The 26,330-nt window shown below is 42.4% G+C and overlaps 1 protein-coding gene across 1 annotated transcript in view; it reads right to left on the bottom strand.

Moving 5' to 3' along the window:
• CMTM8 (CKLF like MARVEL transmembrane domain containing 8) overlaps positions 1–25,073 on the bottom strand; it is a 108,171-nt gene extending 83,098 nt beyond the window's left edge. Inside the window, exon 1 of the mRNA XM_023260650.2 lies at positions 24,481–25,073. Coding sequence (XP_023116418.1) covers positions 24,481–24,627 — 147 coding nt within the window. The 5' untranslated portion in view covers positions 24,628–25,073. The remainder of the gene's footprint in view (positions 1–24,480) is intronic.
• Positions 25,074–26,330: the final 1,257 nt, after the last annotated feature.

Here is a 26,330-nt window from a genome sequence, read left to right as displayed (position 1 = left end):
AAGATGCAACATCCAATGCTCATTTTGTGGGACCCATCGATGAGACAGGTTATAAGGAAATAAACTAGGTGGCATCATCACTCTGCAGGGCCCTCGCTCACACTCACTTCTACAAAGTAAAATCCTGTGTGATACAACTTCAGCTGAGCCCATCTTCCCCTGGAATTCAGGCTTAAATGTCTATGCAAACATCCATGGCGTCCAAGGCTAGCCACAGGCAATTGATTGCTCTAATTTCCAGCAGGGCAGCGTCTCCTTGAAGGTACTCACCATACAGGTTCAAACTGTGCACTGTCCTCGCAAGCTGATTTAAAGATAAGACAAATACCATGGAGTTACTGTTGCAGAAGCAGCACAATGAACAGACTAAAAAAAAAGATCACGTTCCAGGAAAAGAGGTTCCTACTCATGACACCATCTGCCCTCTAGGGGGCTGGTGTCCAGTTGGGAGAAGAGCCTTTGTTCTGTGGTGTTCCCACTGGGAGAGATACACAAATTTGGAGGTAGAAACTGGAGAGTTTCCCTGCATAATAGAGGGAGAAGGATTTGGAGGTAAGGAGGATGAGTAATCCAGGAGGGAAGGTGACAAAACAAGAGGGAGAGGAGAACGGAGTGGGAGGTCCACTTGCATTTGCCAAGAGCCTCTTGCCCATCGCTGGTCAATGCCTGAAACTAGCCCAACACTCGGGCAAGTGGGCTTCCTATGGACGCTGAAAATGGGAATAGCCAGGGTCAGGGGATGTGGGTGAGAAGGCAGAGAAGACGAAGAGCACACTGGCTCTTTGTGAATTAGGGAAGCCTACGGGAGGCCTTCAGGCTCCTTTACTGAGATTCTGAGTAGTTTCACCAATGCCCTTGAGGGAAAGGGAGGCCCATATCACACCTGGGTAACATCAGTTCCCCCCAAACAACAGTTATGAGTTCTTCCTGTGCCAGTCACTATGCTAAACAACTTATATGAATTTGAATTTAATTTTTCAATAGTCTCAAGAAGTAGGTACTATTTGATATGTTTTACAGATGGCTTCAAAATGTCATGTATTTTGTTTATGATCACAGAGCTAATAGCTGCTAGGCCAAGACTGAAAGCTTGATCTGTTTGACTCTAAATTCTGCCATTTCTGCTCAGAAATACGCCATGTTTAGCATTAAGAAAAGGCTTCAGGTTAGAGATTAGATTTACTAATGATGAGACTCCACAATATCAGCAGACTCCGCAGTGACCCGTGCCTCATGATACACTGCACCAGGAAGAGCACATATCACTACAGTGGTATTCCTAACAATGTACCCTGAATCTACTCATGTGGGAACATCAGACAGGCCCACTTCAAGGAGCATTCCACAAACAACTTCCCTGGATTCTTCAAAAGTGTCAAAGTCATGAAAGATAGGAAGACTGAGGAACTGTTCTAGGTTAAAAGACACATGACACTACATGCAATGCACGATCCTGGAATATATCTTGGATAGGGAAAAAGTGAATAAATATAAAGGGCATTATTGGGACAAATGGTAAAACTGAAGTGTGAACTGTCTTAGTATCAAGGGTACATTTGTTGAACTTGACAGTTATACTATGGTTCCATAGGTAAATATTCTTGTCCTTAGGAGACACAAGCCAAAATATCTGGGGTATCTGTGGTCATGAATTCTGCAACCTACTCTGAAATGGTTCCACAAAAATATTAAATAGACAGCGAGGGAGGATGAAATAGTATATTTACATTTGAGAAATCACAGTGAACGGAGGAGGAAATTCATTGTACTGTTCTTACAATTTCCTTAGCAACTTTAACTTTTTTAAAATTAAAAAATTATGGGATGCCTGGGTGGCTCAGTCGGTTAAGCTGCCAACTTTTGATTTTGGCTCAGGTCGTGATCTCAGGGTTGTGAGATTGAGCCCCAAGACGGGTTCCGTGCTCAGTGTGGAGCCTGTTTAAGATTCTCTCCCTCTGTCTCCCTCTGCCCCTCCCCCGCCAAAATATAAAAAAATAAAAAAATAAATGGTGTTCAATGTCTTTACTAAAAAGAATTTTAAATCAAAGGATTCTGCCTTCAATTTCTAGTGATACGACAGGCTGGTTATCCTCCCAAATGAAACAAGTATAGATAAAACATTAAATATTTTTAAACATGTTGCTGAGGTGGCATGAAAAGAAAGACCCGTAAGAGGCCAAAAATGAAATGAAATGGGAATCCCGGGGAACAGTTGAATGCCAAAGGGAGTTTTCATGCTGACAGTTTGTTGAACCTCATGGGGACCTTGAGCTTCCATCTTTTTTTTTTTAACAGCTTTTTTGAGATCTAATTTATATACCATAAAATTCACCTGTTCAAAATGTACAGTTCAGTGGGTTTTAGTATACTCACCAAGCCGGGCAACCATCACCAGTATCTAAGATCAGCACATTTCATCATCCCCAAAAGAAACTCCATACCCATTAGCAGTCACTCTCTCAATCATTCCCTCCCCTGCCCCTCCAAAGCCGGGCCCTGTTAGCATTCACCTACTTTCTACTTCTATGGAGTTATCTACACTAGACACTTCACATACATGGAATCCTACAACATGTGGCCTTCTGTGTCTGGCTTCTGTCACTCAGCATAGTGTTTTCAACGGTCATCTATGCTGTAGCATGTATCAATACTTCATTCCTTTTTATTGCTAAACGTATAATCTACTCTATGAATATATTAGGTTTTATTTATCAGGTAGTGTTCATCAGTTGATGGACATGAGGGTTGTTTCCACCTTTTGGCTATTGTGATTAAAGTTGTTGTAAACATTCATGTTCAATTTTTTCTATGGAAGCTTGTTTTATTAGATTATTTTGAGTATATGCCTAGAAATGGAATTGTTGGGTCATATAATAACTCTGTTTTTCCTTTTGAAGAGTTGCCAATTTTTTTTTCCAAAGTAGCCACACCATTTATCAGTCTTTTTTTTTTTTTTAATTTTTTTAATTAAGTTTCTTTATTTTTGAGAGGCAGAAAGAGACAGAGCTCGAGCGGGAAGCGGTAAAGAGAGAGGGAGATACAGAATCTGAAGCAGGCTCCAGGCTCTGAGCTGTCAGCACAGAGACCGTTTATCAATCCTAACAGCAGTACCTGTGGGTTCTAATTCCTCCACATCCTCACCGGGCCTTATTATTGTCTTTTTAATTAAAGCCATCTTACGGAGTGTGAAGAGATATCTCACTGTGCTTTGGATCTGCATTTCCCCAAAGACTGAGGAGAAAGTGCATCTTTTCACGTGCCTACTGGTATATTTTCTCTGTATATTTTCTTTAAGAAACTGCCATCCAAACCCTTTGCAGAGCTTCCATCTTGGTGCAAGATGGCAGAAGATGATTAAAGCCAAGGGCCCACGCAAGGTGAAAATTTTAACAGGAAACAACCTCCCACCCCCACCCTACGTAAAGCTGGAATCTTAAAGGACATCCCTTCAATGTGAAGGTAGAGAAGAATTAACTCACTGTCCAGAGGGAACAGCAAGATAACAGCTATCTCAGACTTGGCAAAGGGTAGAGAGCAAAAAATATCCTTTTCAATTTAGACACACTCAGTCTCTCATTTGGGTTGGGTCTAAGTCTAGTTAGGATATAAAGAGCACAGTAGATCTGGAAAAGTTAAAAAGTTTCTAGAAATGTAGAAAATTGAAATTAAAATTTGAATGTATAGATTAAACAGCTAAAAAGATAATTATTAAAATAGAGGAGATAATAATAATAATAATAATTAATAAAATGCAGGCCAGGAACACAGAGTTGGAAGTTATCAATTTGAAAGCCATAGAAGATAGAATCTAAGGCTCTAATACATATTTAATTAGAGTTTTAGAAGAAAATGAAGTAACATGAGAAAGACAATATTTCCAACATTTCAAGAGATAATGGCTGAAAATTTTCCAATATTGTTGAAAGATGTGTAATTGGGTCCAAGAAGCTCTATTAAACACAAGGATAAATAAAAAGAAATCCTCAGACATATAATGAGATTGTTGTATACAAAGGCAAAGACAAATTTTAAAAGAAAAAGAAGCCAAATAAAAAAGGAAAGGCAAATCGTAATTTGCCAACTTCAGTAGCAGCCATGGAAACCAATAAAACAAAAGAATAACACCTTTAATGAATGGAGACAAAATGGACACCTTAGAATTCTATAATCTGTGTAATTATCTTTCAAGAATGAGGAAGAAAAAATATTTTCATAAAAATAAAAACAGATGGTAGGCCTGAGATATAAGAAAAAACAATGAGCAAGGATACCAGGCAACCATGTGGGTTGTGGGTAAAACAAAACTGTTGACTGTATACAAAAATTATAATGCCTAACATGTAGGTAGAAAGGAGTACAGCGCTAAATGACTAGAAAATATTACAAATTGTGAGAGATGTCATGAATTAGAGTTTTGAGGTCTTTGTTTTTGCTTAGAAGCAGGTTAAAAATAGGCATTTATTTTAACCTGGATAGCAGACTAAGTATGCATGTTTTTTGTTTTGTTTTTATTTTTGAGAGAGAGAGTGTGTGAACAGGGGAGGGGCAGAGAGAGAGAGGGGGACAGAGGATCCAATGTGGGCTCTGCACTGACAGCTCGAACTCACAAACTGAGTTCATGACCTGACCCAAAGTTGGACACTCAACTGACTGAGCCACCCAGGCGCCCCTAAATATTCATGTTAAGATAGCTAAGGAATCCACTAAAGAACAGACAGACCATGACTTCTAAACAAGCAGAAGGAAAAAAAAAAGGATAAGAAATACAAAAAGGAAAACTGAATCATTGCAAAACATGGCAATCCTGGCGGCCATCAACATCCTTCTATGTCGATGGGGCAAATTATGGTTCATTCCTATACCGGAGTACAATTTTAAGTTAATGAGCAGCTACATGTGTCAACATGGAAAACACTCAATGATGAATGAAAGTAGCAACAGAAGAAAGCAGTAACAGAAGAAAGCATCATGTGATTCTATATTCTGCAAAGTTCAAAATGAGTCAAGGCTAAACAATGGCTGTAACACTTTGAACTTTATAGAATACAAAGCCAGGACAGGGGTTACCTCTGGGAAAGTGGACAGGGCACACAAGATGCCTCTAAGATATGGCAGGGTTCTATTTCTTAAACTGAATGGTGGACATATGGTTACTTGTTTTATTATTCTTTAAATAGTATATGAGTTTAGTACAATATGCACATACAAAAAAGTTTTGTTTTGTTTTTTAAATGTTTTATTTACCTTGAGAGAGAGAGAGAGAGAGAGCAAGTGAGTGAGGCAGGGGCAGAGAGAGAGGAAAAGAGAGAGAATCCCAAGCAGGCTCAGCACGGTCAGCTCAGAGCCTTGACTCAGGGCTCAAACCCATGAGCCGTGTGAGATCATAACCTGAGCAAAAGTCAAGAGTCCATTGCTTAACCGACTGAGCCACCCAGGTGCCCCATGTACAAAAAGTTTTAAGGAATCTTAGTTCCAGGGGCATGGTACGAGTCTGCAGGAGACACTTCCCTACGTCTTAATCATGCAAGTCAGCAACAGAATGACTGTGGATCAACCTTTTCAAGTACCCCAAGAGAAAGGAAACCCAAATACTACCTCCCATCTGAGCTCCCTTGCCACAGGCTAGCAGCTAAGCCAGGCTGGTACTAACCAGTGACCTAGTGAACTGAGCTTTGGTCTTCCACCTTTCACTAATCAACTTAACCACATAAAGGGCAGTTAAAAAAAAAAAAAATCCAACATTAGCTTCCCAGGGCAGCGGGAACATAAGCTCGTGATTTGAAATGTGAATGAATAGGAAAACCACTCAGGATTCATGTCACAGTTAAAGGAACCTGAGACATTATTTCCAAAGTATGAGCTAGTAGAATATTAAATACAGCGATCATGGTTCTCCTTAAACATCTCCATCTCTAAGGAAATTTCTGGATCTGTGAAACCAGAAGGAGGCCAGAGCCTCAAAGCACACGGACCTTTTTTTCCCCTAAACTTGAAGGCAGAGTTGCTGACAAGTCCTAGATATTTTCTCCTCTTGACTGTCACACGATGTCAGGCAACACAACTCCTGTCTAAAGAATCTTGTTCGAGAATGCCCCTTCACGTCTGCTCTCAGTTAAGTACTTAAGACAAAGTTTTTCTCTTTCTAAAGTGATCTTTGATGTTTGCCAATCCTTGACTGATAAAGATTGTATAGATTCTTGTTGTACCCTCAATTTAAAGATGTCTGTCCCACATCAAGCGTCTTCTGGAAACAAGGTGGGTTATAAATCAACAACAAAGAGGTCTTTCTCCTCTGAATTATTTTCTCTCCAGAAAGTGGCACCACTTATAATTAGGTTTTGGAAAGATGAAGGAAAGCGTAAGGCAAGATAAGAAGGTTAGAACTTTGCATGTTTTTCCAAAACAGGCCATTAAACCCAGACCTCCGGAAAGCTGACCTACCCCATAGGTTTTTAGACCTTCTTTGAATAGCGTTTACACAGGAACATAAATTGATGAAATGTTTCCACTGCACCTACGAAGCTGGCATCGTTCATAATTGTGCCTAGGCCATTCTCCTAATCTTTCACAGTCTAATGAACTGACCATGTTAAAAGTTAAAATCAGCAGGGCTTTGTGGTTCTTACTGTAGCCTTAAGCTTTCTTTAGTTAGAAGTACCATCGTATCCCTAACCTCAGTACGTACCACAGAAGCTAAATTCTATGTTCATGCTCATCACTGGGTGCAAAAAAAAAATCCTAGAAGCTAAGACAAGGCCATTCATTCTCAATGCAGCCCTGTCCAAGTGGGATTAATCTACATACTCTGCATCTACTGAGAAAAGAGGAAAGAAAGAAATCGATACGTAGCCAAGAAATAAACTAGTGTTTACCTCTGGGACAGGGCTTACATGTATTTTAGCTCATTTTCTCTCCTGCTAATTATGAAGTCATCATCTCCCTTCTCATTATTAGAGATGGAAGTTCAGGAAATATCAGGCCAGTTGTGCAAGGTCACACAGCTAGAAATGGAATGCATGTCTAAATTGAAAAAGGGTAAGCCCTTAGAGTGTCCTAGAAGTATGAAAAATCACAGGTCTTTCACTTCCAACACAATGAGCCTAGTAGAGTCCAACGAAAGTGGCCGTGATAAGCACGGCACGTGGATCCACTCAGCTCCACTTCGTGCCCCTTGCAGCACACGCCTTCCCGCTCACCAGAGGCTGGAAACCAGTCTATAGCCCAGGTTCCACACATGATGTAGCTTTGGCAGACGCACTCATCCGAGGCTTAGAAAGCAGAAGACAACATCATGGGGCTACACATGCCTTGGCTGCTTCTGTATTCCCATTGCAAAGTCAACCAAGGAGTGGACTGTCTGTGGCATCTATACTGAAATCCCAGCGTCCCATCCCTTGCTTCCCAGTGTTGAGAGACCAACGGACATTTGGAGCAGACATTTGGGCCATGTGTCATACTGGAAGCAGTGGAGGCCCAGGATCCAGCAGTTCTGAGAGTAAACCCTACTTCTTGGCCTTTCTGCCCACGATAGGGGAGTTCCTCAGTGTGATTCGGAAAGGTTTTGCTGGAAGCTTAGCTTAGAGCCTGCTCTTCCAGCCCTACCAAAATTTTTGGAAGCCAGTTAAATCTTGCTGCTTCAACCAGCCAGCGTGGATATTGTCATCTGCAACTGAACTGTGACCAAGACAATGGATATCCTGCTTTCCCACAGAAGGGAGATTCTACTGGACAGGTTACCATGAACCTGATGGGTGGGTACAGACGAGGGAGAAGCAATCAGGGGAGGTTTGTTTCATCTTGCACTCAACAAGTGTGGTGGACCCACTCATGTGTAACCTAGGAACTGTTTTCTCAAATCAACTAGGAATGCCAACAAAAGAAGGGATTCCCCCAAACCTGGGCTGACTTAATATCAACTGAGATAATAAAAGTGAAAATTCACTTAGTTTTAAATGAAAGTTACAGGTAAAATGTTCGTCTAGGGAGAAGTGCTGCTACCTTTCTGGGAATAGTTCCAGTCATAAATCTTGGCCAAAAAAAAGAAACTATACTTTGCATCTGTTAAATTTTAGATTTGTGAAATGAGTAACAGACCAAGGCCTACAAGGAATAAAATGCCTTTTGAATTCCAGCTCAAATTTGAAAATCTGAAATTTTAAACTACCTTTTGGCATCTCCCTAAGCCTATTTTTCTTTGTATATCTTACATCCTGTCATTGATCAGCTGTTTGAATAAAAATAGAAAGGTACTATTTACCACGATATTCTAAATGGCAGACACAGATTCTGGCACACAATAAATATCCAACACAAATTTGATGGTTGAGGAGTTTTCTTCTTAGGAACTCAAGTAATGTGAATCCCTTGCCTCAAAATTAATCCATGCAATCAAAAGCCAATCAAAAGCCAATACCGTTTGACAGAAGAGAGGGGACACAGCAGTGTATGACTTAACAAAATTCTATAAGTTATGTCTGGGGTGGTTTACTTGATCAGATGTTAAGATATATCCTAGAACTAAAACATGTTAAAACATGAGAACAAAGACCGGAATAGACTAGAAAGTACAGAGTTGAACCCAAAAAGATACAAGAATTAAGTAAATGAAACAAATGAAGCAATCCACATTAGTGAATGAAAAATAGTTGGTAATATATCATGTCGGGACAACTGATATTTGAAAGCAAAGAGCTCAAATTTATACCTTCTGCTACAATAAATTTCAGTATGAAGGTTAAATATTAAGAATTACTAAAAGAAGAAAACAGGCTAGTGTATGTACCATCAAAGTGAGCACAGAAAATGATAGGTTAAATACTAATGTCTTAATTATATTTAGTTTGTTAGTAAGGTACAAACTTCTAAGCACAATGTTAAGTGTGAGGAAAAATAAGATGAATAGATTTGAGGATAAACTTTGGTTTTGATAAATAAAATCATCATAAATAAAACTACAGCATGATAGTCTGGAAAAATATTTGCAATACAGAAAGAAGGTCAATATTCCGTCTGTATGTTAAAAATACCTATAGGGGCACCTGGGTAGCACAGTCGGTTAAGCGCCTGACTTTGGCTCAGGTCACGATCTCACGGTTTGTGAGTTGGAGCCCCGTGTCAGGCTCTATGCTGTCAGCTCAGAGCCTGGAGCCTGCTTTGGATTCTGTGTCTCCCTCTCTCTCTGCTCCTCTGCCACTTGCACCCCATCTTTCTCTCTCAAAAATAAAAAAAAAAAAAAAAAACCCTATAAGTGGGGATGCCTGGGTGGCCCAGTTAATTAAACTCCCAACTCTTGACTTTGGCTCAGATCATGATCTCACGGTTCGTGGGTTCGAGCTCCACATCAGGCTCTATGCTGACATCTTAGAGCCTGGAGCCTGCTTCACATTCTGTGTCTCCCTCTCTCTGCCCCTCCCCCACTCATGCTCTGTCTCTCTCTCAAAAATAAACATTTTTTTTTAATTAAAAAAAATACCTGTAAGTGAATAACAAAACAGTTGAACTTCTCTTCCAAGGTAGCTGACCAGATCTGTATGTTTACCTCTTTATCCCTAAATCTCATGGACCAAAAAAACAAAAAAAAAAACAAAAAAAAACAAAACCACCCCACAAAAACACAAATAATTTAAAAATACAGAGTAGTGCTGAAAAGGTAAATAGAGCAGTGGTGGGGCAGTCTAGATAGAGCAGTGCAGGATTCCTGGGAGGGACGTGGGAAAACTGATGGTAAACAATGGAGTTTCTAGCCTTTGGCTCTGAAAAGGAAAACAGAGGACCCATCGAAAAGGTGACCTTCCAAACAGACCCTCCGAAAAGTCCAGACTAGAGGTAACAAGAGAAGTGGGAGAAGGAATAGGTCCAGAGTAATTTGCCAAGGATGAGTTTAAAGAATAAGAAGCTGCTAAGTTAATCAACCTCTCCCCTATTTCCTCCAGCAGTTACTTCTGGAAATAGCCCTCAAGACAAAGTTTCAAGACTGCCAGATGCTTCAACAGGCTACGTGCACACCTCAGAGGAAAGTCCACGCAGCTACACTCTTTCCTGATGCCCTCTTTGCCCAATTAATGTTTCTCTTCCTCTGGAAACGACACAAAACCAAACCCATTAGATACAGGTCATGTGATGAAAACCCGTGTTCACTGCCAGGGGTACAGGCATTGTCACTCACACTGAGCAAACACTCTCAGCCATGTCATCCACAATTACAAACAATCAAGAATCACCAAATGACGGAGGAAATCAGCCATGTAAGGGGCCAACAGACTCAACAAGCAGAAGTGGTCTCTCCGCAAGCAAAGTTTAAATATACTGAAGTTTCTTAAAATGATTCAATAAAAAGAAGAAGCGATCAGGCTACAAAGTAAAAAGAACGACAAACTGTTGGGAATTAAACATATCAAAGCCAAGAGGCGCCTGGGTGGCTCAGTTGGTTAAGCATCCGACTTCAGCTCAGGTCACATGGTCTTGGGGTTCGTGAGTTCGGGTCCCACATGGGGCTCTGGGCTCTGTGCTGATGGCTCAGAGCCTGGAGCCTGCTTCAGATTCTGTGTTTTCCTTTCTCTCTGCCCCTCCGCCACTCATGCTCTGTCTCTCTAAAATGAATAAACGTTAATAGATAGATAGATATATGCGTGTTTAGATAGATAGATGCATGTATATATATGCCAAAAAACCCTATACTCAACAAAAAATCTGAATTTGGGCTGGAAATGTTATTTCTCTAAAATTCTACAAAAGAACAAAGAGAAGAAAAGTTTGGGGGGAAAAAAACTGAAAAGATACCAAAGACAGTTTAATCTCTCCTGCAACTTCTAGACTGAATAAAGATTTTTTGGAAGGAGAAAACAGAACAGATTCAGGAAATACAAAAAAAAAAAATTTCTCTGTGCTGAAGATCAATTTGGATATTAGTTACATAGGGTCCACTGAAGGCTGAGGACGAATAAAGAATGCCTTTCTAGACACATAGTGTTAAAGTACATGACCTCTACAGATCTCTAAAGATAGAAAATTCCAAAAGCTTCTAGGGAGATTTAAAACACCATTTGGTTGCTCAGAGGAAATGAGAACATTATTCCCACAGAGCAGTGGGTTTATAGCCTGCAGCAAACAAGCCCTCTGACTTAAATATTATAAATGTTATATTCTGCAGTAGATTTGCAAAGGACATGTTCTCAGCAGGGAACACCAGGGGACATTAGAGCTGTCCTGAAAGAGGGGCTTCAGGTCTTCTCAATCAATCCCAGATTGGGGGACCAGCATCCTGTCTGCCCAGGGAGAGACCTCACCAGTAGTCAGGAAACTCCAAGGAAGGGTTTAACCATCTTCTTTTACTCCCACCCGCAACAACCTGAAGCTCCACTTTAATTACTGCGTATGGTTGAAAAACTACCTTTCACAAACTATTTCACCCCAATAAAACAACATTCCATCTACAATTTCTTGCTACACCACCAAGGCCATCTTTCTACATTCCACATCTTTCTACATTGGGTAATACAACATGCAAGTCACTTCATGCAAGGCCGGACTGCAGCTGAGTCTGTGGGAATGCACAATCAGGAAATGGACAAGGAACCTAACAGGTCTGCCTAGGGTCTACCAGACCATCAGGTCTCTTATTAAAAGCACTGGATGCTGGGGTGCCGGGGTGACTCAGCCAGTTGAGTGTCCGACTTCGGCTCAGGTCACGATCTCAAGGTTCTTGAGTTCGAGCCCCGCATTGGGGTGTGTGCTGACAGCTCGGAGCCTGAAGACTGCTTTGGATTCTGTGTCTCCCTCCCTCCCTGCCCCTCCCCTGCTCTCTCTCTCTCAAAAATAAATAAACATTTAAAAAAATAAAGAGACAAGAACATAACAAATGTTAACCAAAAAAGTAGACAAAATATCACAGCAAAAGAATCAAAAAGGTTGGTCTTACATATGAGCATAGAAACAGCTTCTCAGATATAATATTAACAAATTAAATTCAAGAATAAAAAAAGTCTTAAAATACACTAGACTATTAAAGGAATACATTATAACTAAGTAGAGATGTATTCCAAGATCACAGGAACAATTCAACAATAGTTTTCCTAATATATTTCACCCCATTAGCAAATTAAGGGAAACAAAACCCTGGATGATCACATCAATAAACGCTCCTCACCCCAAATCCTATCTTCTAAATTCAACAATCATTCTTGATTAAAATAGGTACAAGTAAACTTCCCTTAACTCAACAAAGAATATCTATCAGGACCTATAGTTAAATCTGTACTACAATTAGTACATTGGAAACATCCCACTGAAAGTTTTGAGCTAGCCAAGGATACTCATATCATCCCAATCACTCAGCAATATACCGGTAGTCCCAACCTATGCAACAATGAAATATATATATATATATAAAATGAAATATATATATATTCCTTTATATATATATAATGAAATATATATATATTCCTTTATATATATATATATATATATATATATATATATATAAAGGAAAAGAAAAACAACCCTTATTTACAGATACCACTACAATTTACTTATAAAATAAATAAAACTATTAGAACTAGTACCTCAAATAAGATGGCTACACACAAGATTAAAATAAGAAAAATAAGAGTTTCCTTATAAAACCACAAATAATCAGAAATTGATAAATCCAATTCATTTTGACAAATCTCCCCTATCAAAAATTGAGAATTCGAGGGTGCCTGGGGGGCTCAGTCAGTCAAGCATCCGATTCTTGATTTCGGCTCAGGTCATAATCTTGCAGTTCATAAGATACAGCCCCACATTGGGCTCTGTGCTAACAGTGAGGAGCCTGCTTCGGATTCTCTCCCTCGCTCTCTGCCCCTCCCCCACTCATGTTCTCGCATGCACACTCTCTCTCTCAAAATATATAAATAAGCTGTAAAAAAATTGAGAATTCCATATATGCTAACTAACTTGGATGTAAATAAAAAACAAATTTAAAAAATTGAGAATTCTTAATTCTAATAATACGTAAGATTCATTGGAAAAAAACTTAGGACTTCAAAAGCATAAAATGACCCAAATAAATAGAGAGACACAATATTCCTAGGTGATAAGATTCAATATCATATTAACTTATAGCACTAATTATAATTAATTATATTAATTTATACATAATTATATTATCAAATTAATTTATAAATTTAATGCAACTCAATCGAAGTTGTAATGGGGTTTAAGAAACACCGATTCTGAAAATCACTTGTGTTAGTTGAAGTATACAAAAATAGCAAAGAAACATAAAAATTTGTAGGACTTACTCTACTGGATATTAAAATACATGATGAAGCTTACAGTAATTAAAAAGGTTTGGAATTGACTGAGGAATTGAATAGAATAGGGTCAAGAAACAGTTACACATATATGGGAATATGATATGATTAATGGTAAGACAACTACATATCCATTTGGGGAAAAAAAGTGAAATCACATTCTTACCTTATACACACAAAAAGAACTTAGAGCTTAAGATGGTAAATACAGTTAACACTTACAAAAATTATCCTATAATTTCTTCAAATATTTGTATAATCCTGGGGGTAGGGAAACCATGTTTAAGCAAGGTGAACCCCAGAAGGCGAAATAAAGAGAACAGTTTAGGTTTCATGCGAATTAGAAACTTATTTTGATATAAATGGCATGATTGATATGTAACAAGTGACAGAAAAAATTAATACCCATAGTATATAGGAAAATTATAAATCGACAAAGACGAAACATAGAAAAATATCAAGATATTATTTTCTTTATTTTAGAGAGAGAGAGAGCACAAATGGGGGAGAGGGGCAGACGAAGAGAGAGAGAGAATCTGAGCTGAACGTGGAGCCTGATGTAGGGCTTAATCCCACAACCCTGGGATCATGGCCTGAATAGAAATCAAGAGTTGGACGCTCAACCAACCGAGCTACCCAAGTGCCCCAAGATATTAGTAGATAAAAAATAGCTGCGGAATATATGTAATATGTTCATCCACATATGTGGGTCATACTATGTATCTGACATATACAGAAAAAGGTCTGGGAGAAATGTGAATGGTAAGTATATCAAGGCAGGTGGGTAGATGAGGGAGGGAGTCAAAGATGTGAGGCAGCAGAGACTTTAAGTTTTCATTCTATACATAAATGATCTGAAGTTTATCTTTACAATGAACACTTATTCCTTTGCTGCAAGCTTCTTTAATTCCATTAACTTATAAATATATTCTCATTCTAAAAAAATGTAAACTTATAAAAAGACAAAACAGTTACAAAGCAAACATCCCATTCAAACACATTCCCCAAACCAATCTTATTTCTCTCCTGGGAGGTAATTTTCATTTCAGTTTTCTCTCTCTTTTATATCGTCACAGCATTTTTTAAAGAAAGAAAGAGCCCCATATTTTAAATGAAGAAAAAGCAAGCAGTTGCCAAAGGAAGAAATAAATGGCTAATGAGCATATTGAAAATATTCAACTTTGATAATCACGGAAATGCAAATAAAAACAATTCGTTCTGGGGTACCCGGGTGGCTCAGTCCTTTCAGCATCCAACTCTTGATTTTGGCTGAGGTCATGATTTCACAGTTCATGAGATGGAGCCCCACATTCAGCTCAGCACCTGCGATTGCTTGGGAGTCTCTCTCTTCCTCTCTCTCTGCCCCTCCCCCACAGGCACTCTCTCTCTCAAAATAAATAAACTTAAAAAACAAAAGACAAAAAACCAATTTGTTCTTTTTCACATGTCCAAGGCTCCCCTAAATATCAGCTGATGTTCTGACTAGGGATGTCCACGCCAAACTAGTTCTTATCATTTTGAGTATCTCCCAGTCCAACAAAATTGGCAAACATTAAAAGAAGGTTTGAGTATTTGCAGGAACAAACCGTGTTGCACACTAAAACACCACTAGAAGAAATGTAAATTCGTGTACACTTTTCTGTACCACTTGGCAGCTGTATCAAAAGTCTTAAATACACATATGTCAAACCACAAAAGACTATTAGAACTAATAAAGGAGGTCATCAAAATTGTAGGATACAAGGTCAAGGACACAGAACTCAATTGCATTTCTGTGATCTAACAATGAACAGTCTGAAAGTGAAATTAAGAAAGTAATTCCATTTCTCAAAAAGAATCAAAAGAATAAAATATCAAAAAGAATAAAATATTTGAATAATATTTGAATATATTGGAAATATATTGAAAATATTTGAATATATGAATAAATTTAAAAGAAATAGAAGACACGTGTCCTGAAAACTACAAAACATTTGTGAACGAAATGAGAGAAAACCTAATTAAATGGAAAGACATCCTATATTCACGAATTGGAAAATTTAATTTTGTTAAGACGGCAATATTCCCCAAATTGATCTACAGACTTGACACAATGCATGTTGAAATGTCAGCTACCCCTTTTTGCAAACATTGACAAACTGATACTAAAATCCATACAGAAATGCAAGGAACTCATAGCCAAAAAACAATTTTGAGAAAAGAAAAAACTTGGTATCCTCACAACTTCTGATTTCAAAATGTTCTACAAAGATAGAGTAATCAGGGGCGCCTGGGTGGCGCAGTCGGTTAAGCGTCCGACTTCAGCCAGGTCACGATCTCGCGGTTCGGGAGTTCGAGCCCCGCGTCGGGCTCTGGGCTGATGGCTCGGAGCCTGGAGTCTGTTTCCGATTCTGTGTCTCCCTCTCTGCCCCTCCCCCGTTCATGCTCTGTCTCTCTCTGTCCCAAAAATAAATAAAAAAAAAAAAAGTTGAAAAAAAAAAGATAGAGTAATCAATACAGTGTGGTGCTGCCATAAGGACATGGAGATCAATGAAATAGAACAGAGTATCCAGAAATAAACCCTTATATTACATTTGATTTTTGACAAGGGTGCCAAGACAATTCAATGGGAGAAAAACAGTCTTTTCAACAAATGGTGTTGGGACAATTAGATATCCATATGGAAAATAATCAGCTTAGACCCCTGCCTCACACTATATACAAAAATTAACTCCAGGCACCTGGGTGGCTCAACTGGTTGAGCACCCAACTCTTTTTTTTTCAATGTTTATTTATTTTTGAGAGAGAGAGAGAGAGAGAGAGAGAGAGAGCGAGCATGAACCTGGGAAGGGCAGAGAGAGAGGGAGACACAGAATCTGAAGCAGGCTCCAGACTCTGAGCTGTCAGCACAGAGCCCAACACGGGGCTTGAACTCACAAACTGCGAGATCATGACCTGAGCCAAAGTCAGATGCTCAACTGACTGAGGCACCCAGGTGCCCCGAGCATCCAACTGTTGATTTCAGCTCAGGTCATGATCATATAGTTCATGGGTTCGAGCCCCACAGGAGGCTCCATGCTGACGATGCAGAATCTGATTGGGAATTCTCTGTCTCCCTCTCTCTTTACCCCTCCCTTGCTTGCTTGCTTGCTCTCTCTCTCTCTCTCTCTCTCTCTCTCAAAATAAAAATAAACTTTAAAAGAAAAAAAATTAACTCAAAATGCATCACAGACTCAAAGGTAAGAAAAAACTATTCAACTTTTAGGAGTAAACAAAAGTAAATCTTCATGACCTTGGATTAAGCAAAGTCTTCTTAGATACAATATCCAAAGCATAAGCCATAGTGTGTGTGTGTGTGTGTGTGTGTGTGTGTGTATGACTTTATCAAATTAAGAATCTTTGTACTTCAAAGGACACCATCACATAAAGTGAAAAGACAACCCACAGAATGGAAGAAAAATATTTGCAAATAATATATCTGATAAGAGACTTGTATCCAGAATATGTAAAGAGCTCTTACAACTCAATAATAAAACATTTTTTTTAAATGGCAAAGGATTTGAATAAACATCTCTCCAAAGAAGGCATACAAATGACCAATAAGCATATGAAGAGCTACTCAACATCATTAGTCATTACAGAAATACAAACCAGGGGCACCTGGGTGGCTCAGTCAGTTGAGCCTCTGACTCTGAGTTTCAGCTCAGGTCATGATCTCATGGTTTGTGGGATTGAGCCCCGCACTGGGCTTGGCACTAAGCATGGAGCCTTCTTGTGATTCTCTTTCTCTCTCTCTCAACTGCCCCCCCCCAATAAATAAACATTAAAAAAAAAAAAGAAATACAAACAAAAATCACAATGAGATACCACTTCACACCCTGTAGGATGGCCAGAGTTAAAGACAGAAAATAAAAAATCTTACTGAGGATGTAGAGAAATTGGAACTCAGATTGCTGGTGGGATTGCAGTGTAGTGCAGCCACTTTGGAAATAGTCTAGCAGTGCCTCAAAATATTAAACAAAGAGTTACCATATGACCCAGCCATTCCAATCCTACATAAGTGCCCAAGAGAAGTGAAAACATATGTCTCCAAAAAAACTTGTACATGAAGGCTCATAGCGGCATTATGTGCAATAGTCAAAATGTGGAAGCAGCCCAGATGTTCATCAGTTGATGCATAAACAAAGTCATATATATGTGTGTGTGTGTGTGTGTGTGTGTGTGTGTGTGTGTGTGTGTGTGTATATATATATACACACATATATATATATATACTACAATGGAATATTATGTGTTAGTAAAAGGAATGAAGTCCTGATACATACTATAAGCATGGATGACCACTGGAAACATTATGCTAAGTAAAAGAAACCAGAGAGAAAGGGCCACATATTGTAGTGCCATTTTTATGAAGTGTCCAGAAGAGACAAATGCAGCCTAGTAGACAGAATGTTGACAAGTGTAGACAGAAAGCAGACTAGTGGTTACTGAGGGGTGAGAGAAGGGACGAATAGGAAGTAACTGCTAATAGGTTTCCTTCTGAGGTAACAAAAGTGTTCTAAAATAGTTGTACAACTCTGTAAGTATCCTACAAATCCTTGCGTTATATACTTTAAAAGGGTCAGTTTTATGATATATCTCCATAAAGCCACTTCTTAAACAGGCGTATGCTAAAACTCATAGAACTCTACACTAAAAAGGGTGAATTTTACCATATACCTCAAAAAACTCGACTTTAAAGAAAATGCATAGACCTTTTAATTCAGTTCTAAGTACTCATCCTTAGAAAATATTAAAGAACAACCAGGAGGAGTTAGTATAAGGGAAGTTTGTCACAGTTTTAAAGGAAAGAAACATAAACTGAATAGTAGGAGTTGGACATTTGTGGAATACTATGTGGCCATTAAGAATGTCCTAAGAGGGACGCCTGGGTGGCTCAGTCGGTTAGGCGTCTGACTTCGGCTCAGGTCAGGATATCACGGTCCGTGAGTTCGAGCCCCGCGTCGGGCTTTGTGCTGACAGCTCAGAGCCTGGAGCCTGTTTCGGATTCTGTGTCTCCCTCTCTCTATGACCCTCCCCCGTTCATGCTCTGTCTCTCTGTCTCAAAAATAAATAAATGTTAAAAAAAAAATTAAAAAAAAAAGAATGTCATAAGATAGACCCATAAAAAAAGAGAATGTCATAAGAAATTAATTATTAATGAGGAAAAGGTAATTTATCAGGTCTCAGCAGGGCACTGGGCACTTTCAGATTGGGTAATCTGAATGGAGTTTAGTAAAGGCATTATTTATAAAGCAGGGTGCCGGAAAACCACAGTGATAGCACAGTGCCTGGCAATGGTAAGCAGCTGGGAGTGAACAGCGACCAGAGCCAGGGAAAATCGCTGTGTGGCAAGGGTGGCCAGATAGCCCGCCTTCCATGGAGGGACACGGTCCACCTGCTAAGAGCCAGCACTTAGGAATCCCAGGGACTGAATACCCGGAGCCTGCTCTCCTCTTACCCCACAGCCTCCTGCGGGTACCACCCCTGGATGACTGCAGTGAAACATCAGAGGGGAGCCCCTCGAGACAGTCCGTGGAAATCAGCCTTTAGGGTGGAGAACAGAGAGGGGTGGAGAGTGGCTCTGAGGGACAAATGGGAGATAGCCAGCACAGGTGGCCACAGCGGTAAACAAAAAGAATAGTTTACAAGTGACGGCATTTAAAAAATTACAGATAGATAATAATACAGAACGACTTGAAAAATTCTGGAATGGTGTATTCAGTGCTAAATGATGGTTCACTCAGGGGTGCCTGGGGGGCTCTGCCAGTTAAGTGTCTGACTTCGGCTCAGGTCATGATCTCATGGTTCAGGAGTTCGAGCCTTGCATCAGGCTCTGTGCTGACAGCTCAGAGCCTGGAGCCTGCTTCAGATTCTGTGTCTCCCTCTCTCTCTGCTCCTCCCCCACTCGCACTCGTCTCTGTCTCTCGAAAATGAATAAACATTAAAAAAAAAATTTAAATAGTAGTTCACTCAAAGTTCCTTAACAGTGGTGCTGTTGGCAATTGGTAAAGCAACTCTTCATCGTAGGGGACTGTCCCATGAACGTCAGGACATTTAGCAACCCTGACCCCCAGGAAACTAAACAACAGTAGAAGCTTCAAATATTACAATAACCAAAATTAAAAAAAAAAATCCTAGGCATGGGGTAGTACCATGCCTGTTAAGAACCACCATGGGGGCAAAAAATTACATGGGGTTTTCTTTACTTACCTACGTTTTTCTATTTTTTCTACAAAGACTAGGCATTGTTTTCTGAAAAGGAAACTGTGTTCACTTTTTAATTTTTTTTAAACATTTATTTATTTTTGAGACAGAGACAGAGCATGAACGGGGGGAGGGCCAGAGAGAGAGGGAGACAGAGAATCCGAAGCAGGCTCCAGGCTCCCAGCTGTCAGCACACAGCCTGATGCGGGGCTTGAACTCACGGAGCGCGAGATCATGACCTGAGCTGAAGTCGGACGCTCAACCGACTGAGCCACCCAGGCGCCCCTCACTTTTTTTTTAATAAGAACTCAACAGGATAGAATAATTTGATTCCAGCTCTCAGTAAACTATTCATCTTTCCCCACCTAAGTCTGCTCATGACCGTAAGTATATGACAGGTGACCTAACGTTATTCCACGGATGCTATAATTCATTCTGAAGTCACTAATAACAGGAAGGGTACAATTAACTCAGCTTCTGAGTTAATTCTTCAAGTACTTGTAATTGTTATAAGATCAGAGCATCCGACAAGTCACAGGTCAAGTACTGGATTGCTTCTAGCTTGTTGTAAAACTTTAAACGGAAGGAAACAGCCACAATTTGGTTTCAACAGAAGGTTACATAGGCACTGCCCAAAGTGTTTGAGTAGGTTAGCTACCACCACTCACTCCTGTGGGAAAACGAGGGCTAGCGATTTTGACAACAGATTTGAGGAAACACTGTGTTTTGTTCTCTATTATTTCATTTCTCCTAGGTTCCAGCGGGAAGTCAGAATCTAAGTAATTCTTAGTAATTTTAAGTAGTTACTAAGTAATCTTAGCAATTATTTGTCTCAGTATTTGTTTTTTTTCCATGGCAGAAAGTAACATTTTTCTGGGGGCACGTCTATCTTAGTCTCAGGGCTGGGAAGGCCAATAGTTTGAGAGCTGCTTCCCTCCATAAACAATCGGTGGTACCATATGGCATTACCTCCAAGAAACCATCCACAGTAAGCCACATCCCGATTTAGACGTTACAACATGAACAAAAAAAAAAGTACCTTAGATTAGCATATATCATTTAAGTGACTCTTCACCTATTTTATTTCAGAGAGTATTAAAAAAGTATTTTTAGGGGCGCCTGGGTGGCGCAGTCGGTTAAGTGTCCGACTTCAGCCAGGTCACGATCTCGTGGTCCATGAGTTCGAGCCCCGCGTCGGGCTCTGGGCTGATGGCTCAGAGCCTGGAGCCTGTTTCCGATTCTGTGTCTCCCTCTCTCTCTGCCCCTCCCCTGTTCACGCTCTGCCTCTCTCTGTCCCAAAAATAAATAAATGTTGAAAAAAAAATTTTTTTTTAAATAAAAAAAAATTTAAAAAAAAGTATTTTTAGCTTAAGAGGCTCACACTACTGATAGTAATTTAAACCAGCAGAACTTTGCAGAAAGAGAATTTCAGAATATGTAACAAAGCCCTTAAATGTGAGTCCTCTTTGACACACAATTCTACTTAAAGGAACCTTCCCTTGAGAAAATCACTGGATAAATGTGGGAAGAGGGACAAAGAGGGAAGAGTGCTATGGCACTACCTATACTGGTGAAACCCAGGAACATGTTAGTTTTAAAACAGAAAACAGAGGAAATCAAAGACGACATTTTCTTGCAACAGAACGCTGTGATAACTGAGAGATCCAAGATCCTGAGAAACGTTTACAGTATGGCAAGTGAACACAGCGTATCATGAACCCATGAGATAGATTATAAGAAAATGCATGCATAGAAAAAAAAAGTGTACAAGCAGTTTCAGAAAAAAAAACAAAACGGAAAGGTAAAAAATAATTTTAAAAAATCCCCTTACACATACTCGAGTTTTCCTGATTGAGAGAACACACCAGGTAGGTCCTCAGTATAATGGAAGAAAATGGACTCAGATGAAGGCACATTGCTGGGATCTTATAGATCTCTTGGGACAAAGGTCCTATAGGCTTCCAGAAAGGAAAGGAAAAAAAGGATGAAGAATAGAAATTTATGAAAACAGGAATCAGAATAGTTAAATGATAATGGAGGAACACTTAAAATTTTGAAGGAAAACAATTTACAATCAACATTCTTTACTAGTCAAACTATTAATTATGTGTAACAGTCAAATCAAGACTTTTTTTTTTTTTTTTTTTTTTTTTTTTTTAAGAGAGAGAGCACAATCAGAGGAGGGACAGAGAGAGGGAAATAGATCCAAAGTAGGCTCTGCGCTGACAGCAGGGAGATCTCATTAACCGTGAGATCACGACCTGAGCCGAAGTCAGATGCTTAAAGACTGAGCCACCCAGGTGCCCCTCAAATCAAGACATTCTGAAAGATGTAAATCTCGACTCATACATGCATCCTTTCTAAGGAAACTACTAAAGTCTGTGTGGTCCCCCCACTAGAAGTGAGGCAAAACAGAGAAGGACAGCAGTCAGGAGAAGCAGGGGACCCAGTGTTGGAGAGAAGTGGAGACAAAGACTCCCCATGGTGACACTGCAGGAAATCCCATGATGTCAGCTGTGCCCAAATGAGCAGGACAGGTGGGAGGAGGTCAGAGGTTCGCAGAGAGGATTTGGCCATGAGATGACCTTGATAGAATCCTGATGTCTCTCACTTTCCTGATAAGAGATTTAGACAATTAAGGTAAAATTAGTGACTAAACAGAGAAAGAAGACGTGGAAAAAGAGAAGGAAACAAATTGGGCAGGAAAAGAAAAGTGCTCACAGACTACTTGGGGGGCTGGGCTGTGAACAGTGTTTATGGTGTCCTAAGGTCAACGATGGGTATTGATTTAACCCAAAATATAGTAGGAGACAGAAAGAGTATATGTATAATAGGGGGGTGGGATGGGATATCTAAGAGGTGGTCTGAGAGTGTTAGAGCCACATGTCTCAGAGGGGGAAGTCGAAAGATAACACCTACAACGGGGGGAGGGGGGGAATCAAGGAACAGCATTATAAATATGTTATTTAGGGCTCTAAGAGATTTGAAAGTGAGCACCTCTAGGTATGAAGACAGTGGGGCAAACTTCTAATTCTAAGACTATTTTATTCCTTAAAACGTGCACAGTTGTCAAAAACCAAAATTGAACTATTGGAGTGGTAAGGGTAATTTTTCTTACATGTGTTTCCATCTTTCAAAACATTTACTGAGGGGCACCTGGGTGGCTCAGTCCGCTGAGCGTCCAACTTGGGCTCAGGTTACGATCCCACCATTCGTGGGTTTGAGCCCCCTGTCGGGCTCTGTGCTGACAGCTCAGAACCTGGAGCCTGCTTCGGATTCTGTGTCTCCCAGGCTCTCTCTGCCCCTCCCCCGCTCGTGCTCTGTCCCTCTCTCTCTCTCTCTCTCAAAAATAAACATTAAAACAATTTTTTTTAATTTAAAAAGAAAATAAAACGTTAAATTTTTTTTAATTTATTGAAATTTTAAAAGACACATGTCAAAATATCAACAGTGGTTATTTCTACTGGCAGGACTATGGGCCATTTGCATTGTGTCCTTGGCTTTGCTATTTTCCGAAAAAGCGTGGAACACAGAGCATATGGATCACCAGTCAAAAACCAAGAGGCATTTTACTTCGTGCCGGGTCCAGATCCACCCCCAGGTAGAAGCCCCCATCTCCGACTTCAGTTTCTGTTTGCTCTGCTGGAGCAAGGAAGTTGCCAACTACTTAACGCACACAGCAAATATTTGCCGAATTCCTATAAGCCAGGCCCTGCAAGGTGATTCCAATACCTTCGTTGTTGTGTGTGTGTGGTTTTTTTTTAATTGGGTCTCCTGATGTCCTCAATACCAGCGAAGGGAACTAGCTAGGGGATGAACCCAGACAACACTGTGCAAACTTTACGTGCATTGGCATCGATTCCGTCCATCTGGGGCGGGGCCTGAGACGCCTGAGGAGCAAGTCAGCTACCTGATGTACCCAGGTTCTGTCGGGGGCTTCTCAGAGAAACCATCTGGGTCTTCAGCCACTTCTATACCACCATGGCTCCCATTCTCCAAACCCACACAAGCTAGATTCCAACTCCACACATTTCCAATGAACGTGTGTGAGACCGGGTGGAAAGGGTAGGCGGCTGGGAAGGATGCTCCTTGGCAGTTAAGCGCAGGGCCCTGGAGAGTGCCAGGCCCAGGGTTGAATCACAGTCCAGACACCCCCCCCCCCCCACACACACACACACCCGCCCTGGACTTCACCTCTCTGTGCCTCAATTTCTTCTCATGCAAAATAGGATAATAACTGCACACAGGATAGGGCTGCTGTGTGGCCTGCATGAGGGCACAAGGCCAACTAAAGGTCTTGAGGAGGCCCTGGCACATGGTGAAACAGTGGCCACCACCGGCTGGTAACAGGGCTCCCTCCAGCCAAGAAGGACTGGCTGGGACTTATAAGAAATCACTAGACCTCTCAGCCTCCATGTCCGGTCAAGAGGAGAATGCGCACGCCAGCCCTCCTCCCCAGGACTGCGCTGAGCCCAGGAGGTGCACAGCACCCTGCAGGAGACCTTCCGGTCCCCAACGGGGTCGAGGCCCTCATATTTTTCTCGGTACAAGTTTCTTAATTCACCTCGATTTTAACACCGGGGAGAGAAGTACGCGAAGAAAAAAGTCCTCTCCTCTCCCTGAGTTCTGGAAGGCTTTGCTTTCAGGGAGGAGGCCATCCACCTGGAGATCAGGTAAGGAAGGCATCAGGTGTCCGTGACACTCGTGAACCCAAACCGAACGAACGCCCACCGAGCGCCCTGCTCCCAAGACCCGGCACGACCCCCGACGGGACCCGGCAAGCAGACATCCCGCGGCTCAGGCGCGCAAGGTGATCCGACCTCGCTCAGAGCGGTGGTCTCCGGGTTTCGCACGCCGGGAGAAGGCGAGCCCGCGCGAAAGGCGTCCCGGGCAGGCGGTCGGCGGAGGCACCGCGCGCGGGCCCCCCGGAGCCTCCCCCGCCCCCCGCGCGCGCGGCACTCACGATCTCCGCCACGATGAGGAGCCCGGGCAGGGTGCGGAGGAACTCCCGGTCGTAGGCGAAGCTGCTGCTGCTCGTGGAGAAGTTCTCGGCGAAGGAGCTGGCAGTGGTGGTGACGGTATGCGAGCGGGCGCGCTGCGGCTCCTCCATCGCCGCGCCTCTCGGCGGGGCCGGCCCCTCCCCGGAGACCCCCAGCGCGTCGGGGGCCGGACGCGCGGCCCGGAGCCCGGGGGCCGCCGGCGGCGGGGGAGGGGAGCGCGGCGGGCGCGAGGAGGGAGGCGCGCCTGGGGGCGCCCCCCGGGGCCGGTGGCGCCGCGGCGCGTGTCGTGCGAGCGCTCGGCGCCCCTCGCTCCGCGGCGCGGGGCTCTCGGGCTGCGCTGGGGCCCGGGAGGAGAAGGAGACGGCGCCAGGGGAGACCGCCGGGCCGCCGAGCGCCGCGGCGGAGGCCGGGAGGAGGGGAGGGGGCGTGGAGAGGGGCGGGCGCGAGGCGGGAGGGAGAAGGACCGCCCCGCAGAGGCGCCGCGGGTCGGCGGCCTCTTCACCTGTTGCTGGGGACCGCGCGGCCGGATGGGCGCCGGTCGCGGCCGGGGCCGCGAGGCGGGCAGCCGGGCGGGCGGCGCGGAGGAGAGGGCGCGGGGGTCCCGGCCCCCGCCACGCCCCGCCCCCTGGCGCGCGCAGCCCCGCTGACCTGTCTTCTTCCACCTGGCGGCCGCGCGGGGGCTGAGCGGCCCCGGGGAACGCCGGGCCCCTAGCGACGACCGAGGCCGGAGGCCGGGTGGTGACTCGAGTGCCAGAAAGAGCGGCCGGAACCCGGGCCCGGCCGGACCTTAGACCCGAGATTGATGGGAGGCCTCTGCCACTGCCCGGGAGACGCCTGAACTTTTCCCCCTCCCGCTGTGGCCGCCACCAAAGGCCGGTGTTATTTCCTGCTCCTCCGGTCGGGAACAATTTGAGGAACCGACTTAATCGCTGGGCTTCGAGGGCAGGGCGAGACGCTTCCAGGCGCTCGCAGTGGCTCTACGGGGATCCGTGGAGTCTAGGTGACGGCTAGTTGTTTGGGGTCCCTGGTCAAGGCCAATCAGCGTGGCCGTCCCGTCACCCTCGGAAGGAAGTGTCCAAAAAAAAAAAAAAAAAAAAAAAAAAAGCTTGGAAAGTGTGGGTTGTGCAAAGCGAAGTGTAGGATAAACGGGCGTGCTTTCCTGGGATGGGGGAGGGGATGCGAGCGCCCCGTTTACAGGGTCAGGCTAGACCTGAGCTGCGACGTGGCACCTGCATTTCTCAGCCCTATGACCACGAGCCAGTGGCTGCACCTCTCTGGGCCTCAGTGGTGCCATCTGTAAAATGCAAGCTTTGATAGATGTTTGCCAAACACATCTTCTGAGGGGTCCCTCCTGTTTTGTGAAAGGCTGGCAAGAAACGTATTTTATTCAGAAACCACCAAAAAGAAAGGAAGAATAATTTGGTCACAAATAGAGGATTGCTTCCAGGTCACAGGAAAGGCATTCCTTCTGATCTGCTCCAAGACAGGTTAAACAAGAGGTCAGAAGGGACATTTTATTCACCAGGTCCTGTCAGGTGAGAAGAAAGCAAAAACTAAATCTAATAAAACAAGGAATTTCTTTCTTTTAAGTCTAGGGCCTAGTCAGGAAGACCTCAGGGAGCAAAAGCTAAGGCTTCAAAAGCTAAGTTATAAAGACGAAGCTTTGGAGAACTTCCAGCCATGAGCATTTGCTAAGCACCTTGCGCTGGTGGGTAAATGCAACAAATGCAACAAAGAATAAGGCACTCTCCCCTAGAACAATGGTTCTCTCACCTAGGAATGTGTGAGAAATGCAAGTTCTCAAGTCCCACCC

The sequence above is a fragment of the Felis catus genome, chromosome C2, assembly GCF_018350175.1.
Source record: "Felis catus isolate Fca126 chromosome C2, F.catus_Fca126_mat1.0, whole genome shotgun sequence".
Lineage (NCBI taxonomy): Eukaryota > Metazoa > Chordata > Mammalia > Carnivora > Felidae > Felis > Felis catus.
The sequence above is the reverse complement of the archived record's forward strand: the minus strand, read 5'-3'. Positions and strand labels throughout refer to the sequence as shown.